This window comes from Aphidius gifuensis, linkage group LG2 (genome assembly GCF_014905175.1).
Source record: "Aphidius gifuensis isolate YNYX2018 linkage group LG2, ASM1490517v1, whole genome shotgun sequence".
In the NCBI taxonomy this organism is placed as follows: domain Eukaryota; kingdom Metazoa; phylum Arthropoda; class Insecta; order Hymenoptera; family Braconidae; genus Aphidius; species Aphidius gifuensis.
Genome location: NC_057789.1, coordinates 8701964 through 8708001, shown reverse-complemented (window position 1 = coordinate 8708001; position 6038 = coordinate 8701964). Strand labels below are relative to the sequence as shown.

General features: G+C 22.8%; 1 protein-coding gene across 1 annotated transcript; it reads right to left on the bottom strand.

Annotated features, from left to right (window-relative positions):
• Positions 1-1274: 1274 nt before the first annotated feature.
• Positions 1275-6020, bottom strand: LOC122848994 (TATA box-binding protein-associated factor RNA polymerase I subunit B). Its single transcript, XM_044147497.1, has 7 exons — positions 5858-6020; positions 5496-5797; positions 5255-5414; positions 4609-5176; positions 4331-4529; positions 2718-3245; positions 1275-2652 (listed from the first exon to the last, which is right to left on the bottom strand). Exons 1-7 carry the CDS (start codon positions 5942-5944, stop codon positions 1359-1361), a joined length of 3138 nt encoding a protein of 1045 aa, XP_044003432.1. The 5' UTR covers positions 5945-6020; the 3' UTR covers positions 1275-1358.
• Between the last annotated feature and the right edge of the window lie 18 nt (positions 6021-6038).

Sequence of the window (6038 nt, the reverse complement as noted above, 5' to 3'; positions counted from 1 at the left end):
CATCTTTTGGTCAACATCATCAGAAAACTGTTGTTCTTCCTGAACAAGACGGATTTTTTTTGTACTTGACATTATTGAGTCCTTCTAATAAAAAAAAAATACCTATATATAAATATTAACAGTATAATGATGATAAATTTAAATTATTGTTGGGCGATTTTGTATTTTGCAAAACCTGATGACATTGAGTCATATTTATATAAGCTGAATTTGAATAGCACAAATTTATTAATAGCAACAAAAAAAGTATTTTTAAAGTATATTTTAAGTTATTTTTTTTTATTCAAGCACCACCAATTTAATTTAAAAAAAAAGAAAAATCAAAAATTAAGTTATTAATTGTTTATATAATATTTTCATAATTACTTTTTTTTTTTCAAATTTATTCAAAGTTTAAGTTTAAAAATATGTGAATACAGTATTGAAATTTTTTACAATCAATTTAATAAATTCACTTATCGATATTAGCACTGGATAACAAAATGATAACACAAAGTCAACGATTGCCGTACTAATGCAAGTAGCTGCTAAAAACTGGACTCTGAAGTGCAGTAGGCTAGTGCCAGGTAGGAAAGTCATGCGTGGAAGGGATAGAGTCGATAGAAGGTAGTGTAAAATCTTCTTGGTATGAGAAAAATATATTGTCTACCATCTTGTCTACATATTGAGAAAAACATCCCGTTGAGATTTTAAATTCATCATAAATTTTTTTTTGTTTTTTTGACAATAGTCGTATGGGAATGAAAGTTAAAAAAGATTAAAATTACCAAATCTTTCACAGATTTATTTTTATTTTTTTTTTAAATTGTGAGATTGTTTTTTTTTTTTCTTTTCAGCACTTGTAATCTAGATGCATTCATCAATTGGTTGAATCTTATTAAATTTGTAATGATAATTGCTGAAAATATCGTTTTAAGTGCAATCGTTTAATTATTATTAAATTAATATAAAATATAGAATCATATTTTACACTTCAAATTCAAAAAAGTTATATTCATTAATTGATACAATATAAGAATTTTTAGGATTTTTAAATGTTTTTTTTTTTTTAATTTGTGGTGCTTTTAGAAATAAGTGATTTTAATTTTTTATTGTTTACGGTTTCAAAAATACCTTATTAATTTTTTTTTCACTTAAAAATTTTTTTTTTTCTTCAATATTTATTATAAACCAAAAAAAAAAAAAAATATCGATAGAATTGCAATAAAACATTGCAGTATAAGGAAGCTTGTTTTATAAATTATAAATAATAAATAAAATAGTAATTATTTTCATCTAATTAAAATTATTTTTTCTTTATTTTTCATCAAACATTTAAAAATTATATATATTTCTGTCATCATTCAACAGATACATAATTAATTTAACCATAATTTTTTAATAGATGCTCTATTATAATCAGTCGACTGATCGAATTTTGTACTTTTATTTTTATTATTATTTTTTGGACCATCACCAACATCAACAGACAACACATCAGCAAAATAACTTTCAACACGACAAATTTCATGAAACAATAATTTTTCATCGATATTTATAATTTTTGAACATTCAGTTAATAACCAACGATAGTTAAATGGTAAATCTAATTTAATATCTGTAAATTTTGGATTTGTCATTAGTCGCCAATCAGAAACACGTCTTAGCCAAAAATCTTTATATGGTATAAACATTATTTCTTGTTTTAATTTATTTTTATCATTTATTGATTCAGATAATATTAATATTTCTTGTTCAGAATCAGAATGATTATCATCAACATCAATAGGAATTATTTCATCATCATCATTTTCATCGTCAATATCAATTATTTCTTTGTCATTTTCATCATCTATATGAATTATTTCGTTATCTTTTTCAATATTAATTATTTCATTATTATTATCAATTATTTCATGTTGATTTTCATTATTATCATCAACTATTTCATGTTGATTTTCACTATAATCATCAATTACTTCATTGTCATTTTGATTTTCATCATGATCATCAATTATTTCATTTTGTTTATCAATATTATCATCAACTATTTCATCATCTTCATCTGAACAATTTTCACACATTAAACAATCACATAATTTATTTCTTTCATATGATACTTTTGATGATTTATCTAATTTATTATTTGTATATAATTTACAAATTGTTCCATCAATATTTAGCCTTTCAAATTTCGATAGTAATATTTTTTCATTTTTATCATCATTATCATTACTATCATCATTGTCAGATGAATCTGATGAATCACTGTCACCATCAGGAACATACAAATCACCATTTGGTTTAACTAGACCAAATCCAAAATCATCAATTGCATTTTTTTCGATTTTTTTTCTACTCAATTTTTTCTCATCAGCTTTACACATATTTCGATAAACTTTTTGTTTTCTTTTATCAATATATAATTTACCATAATTTTTCGAATGAAAATACGTTAAATGATCATCATTTTTTAAGCTATTAATTATTATCTCATTATTTTCTTCAATTGTTGATAATACAACTGGCACATCTTTGTTAAATATTTCTGGTGTTTTTATGAGTAAATTACCAGTACAACCATCCCACGTTGGTACAATTTTTTCAACATAATTTGCTGATGATTTAACAATTATCAAATCAAATCCATTGTCAGCAGCATGTTCTTTAAACCTATAAATAAATTAAAAACAAATTAATATATTTAAATTAATTAATTAACAAATATTTATACTTACATATCTGGATTTGTGATATAGCCAATTTTAGATGAAGTTAAATCAAGTCTTAAAAAACCTGGTATATCAATATCAGTATTATTTTTTAATTTTTCAAGATAAGAATACAATGGTGTTAATGAAAAATCAAATTTTATATTATCATTTATTATTGGTGATTGTTCAATCAATCTATTAACTTCATCTTTCATGGCGTTTGTCATTTGATCAATTGTTTGAGCTAAATCTCTATTTATTTTATTTTTAAATATTGTATTATTATAATTTTGTGTATCATTGTGATCATAACCATCATTATAATCATCATTATCATCTAAATCATCATTTAATTTTGTATTTTCATCAATTGGTTTAAATTCTTTTAAATAATTTACATATAAATCACTATTTTCAGTTGGTGTTTTTGGATAATATCTAAATTTCGTTGGATAATGTTGTGACATTATTATTGTTTTACGACATTCAATGTATCTTTGCCATTCACAAAAATTAAATAGTCTATCATTGTTGCCTCGTTCTTCAGCAGCTCTATAAAAATACAAATAACAATTATTATTAAAATTTACACATGATAATAATTATTAGAAATACATTAATATTCGCAATAACAAGATGAATTTTTCATGTAATTTTGAATTTTTTCATATCTTGTATCACCGGATTTCCATCCATATTCAATTAAATCATCTTGTATTATTGCATAAGGCATAAATGAAGATGTAAAATAAACACTGTGACAACCATTTGATTGCAATACAATTCCTCCAATATTAATATTATATTTTTTACTTGTATTATCAATGAATTCCTGTAAAACAATATTACAACAATTTCCATTTTCTGTAATATCATCAACAACATCACGTGCTAATGTTGTTTTATATAATTCATCACTTGCACCAGTTAAAATACATGATGCTGATTGTGTTGCAAATATACTAGAACCAATTGTACATGATACTGTTCCTGGATATTTTTTATTTCTACCACCACTGCTTGTACCAGCTGACATATTAATACCATCCCAAACAACACATCCAGGATTTGAATCAATTACATCAATATTATCATTTGAATAATTTGCAATCATGTTACCAGGTGTTAATAAAATATTTCTATTCCAATTTTTAATAATTTCATTAGTAACAATGCAATTTGGTAAATTATCCATGACTTTTTTAGCAATTAAAATTGGATGTTCAATATTTCTAACAGATAATACAGTGCCTGATTTAAATTTTGTTCCATTTATTATACTTGCATCCATTTCAATAATATTTTCATTATTTGCAAATGAACCATAGCCACAATTAAAAAATTCATCATTTTCTAACCACCATATTGCATCAACAACAGCTTCATCACTATTTTTATTATTAATCAATGCATCATATGCTTTTAATGCTGCTTTAATACAACCTGATACTTTTTCCATGATATTAACATCATTGTCATTTGACAAACCTCCAAGAACCATTACAATACATGATGATGATGTTGATGCATCATCCAAATTACATTTATTCATAATTTTGACTTTAAATTTATTTAATTTAAACTATAATATATAATAAAACAAAATAGAAAATAAATGACAATCGAAATTTACTTACGTATTAATTTTATCAACAACACGACTCATTTCGATTTCTGTGACACCATCAAGACCAAATAATATTTTTAAAATTGTTATTATAATTGCCATTGCTTTAGCTTCATAATTTGGAAATGTTGTATACATTGTTTTTTTTTTAACTGTAAATATTGGTGGTGATTTTGATAATATACGTTCAGCATAAATTCCAATACCATCTGTTAAAAAAAGAAAATTAATTTTTAATAAATTAGAAATAATTATTATTCAAATTAATTAATGTAATAAAAAATTTACTTGGTAATTGAAGTTCAATGCAATATCTTTTAATTAATGTTATTAAATTTGGTGATGGTATTTGTGAAACACCTAAAAATTTAATTAACTTTGATGATGTATCAATTAATGATTGATATGATAATTCTGTATTATTTGTTATTTTTTTTTCTGGCTCTTGTTCATTTTTATTATGTAATTGTTTATATTTTAAATGTCCTTCATTATGTAATCGCAATAAATCACTTAAATGTATATCTGAATCATGTATTCTTAATGCAATATATAATATTCCCCATAATTTTGTTAAACCAAGACAATCTGGTTCAGCTATATTTTGTGATTTTAATATTAATTTATCAATTTTATCACTTTTAATTTTTTTACTTTTAATAGTTTTTATTTTTTCATTATTTTTTTTTTCACGTTCAATTGAAATTTTATTAAAACGACGATATAAATTAATTTTATCTTTTTTTTTTAATTTACTTGCATTTGAATGATAACTTGATAGTGTTATATTTGTAATACTTGTTATGTCTGTTCCAGAGTCACTTCTTTTTTCATATTCATTAAGATAAAATGCTTTCTGTTGATTATTTTAAATTATTATTAATTTATTTATTCATTATGTGTAGTTATTATTTAAAAAAAAAAACTAATTTACCTTGTCTCTTTTTAATTGTCGTACACGATCAGTGAAATTAATTCCAGTTGCTTCACTAGATGTCAATGATGAACCACAACTTTTCGATGATGCAACTGAATGTGAACGTTTACGTTTTCTTCCTTTTTTACCTTCATATTTATATATTATTTGACAATCTCTATAAATAAATATCATTATGAATTATATATAAATAATATTGTCAATATAAAAAAACATAAAATTATCATAAATACTATACTTTTTTTTATAGTTACGTGAAAGTTTTGGTAGCTCTTTTTTACTTGTTTTTCTTGACATAAATGCAACTTGAATTTTGCCTAAATATGTTGCCCATAATTGTAATACTGTTATTTTAATATCAACATTTGTTATAGCCAATATATCTTGTGTTAAATTATAAAGTATATAATTATATTGTTCCCAACTTGTCCAACCACTTAGTTCAATTTCATTTTTATTTACTATTTGTGGTTTTTTTATACGTTTTTTTTTTGCTCTTACACTTGGATCAAAAACGTAGACATTAACTTCTTCACGTTTCTATTAAAAATATCATTAATTAATATATTATTTAAGCAATAATTCGTTTATATTATTTACCTCTTGTTGTGTATTACATTCGAAACAAAAATAATGTCCATCAGCAAGATAAAATTCTTTATTAGAACATACACCACATGGATCCATTTTTTACTCATCAATTTAAATTATTTAAAATCTTTTTTTTGTACTCTTTAAAATTAATTTAATAAATTGTTATTTATTTGTTTAATATTTTTGT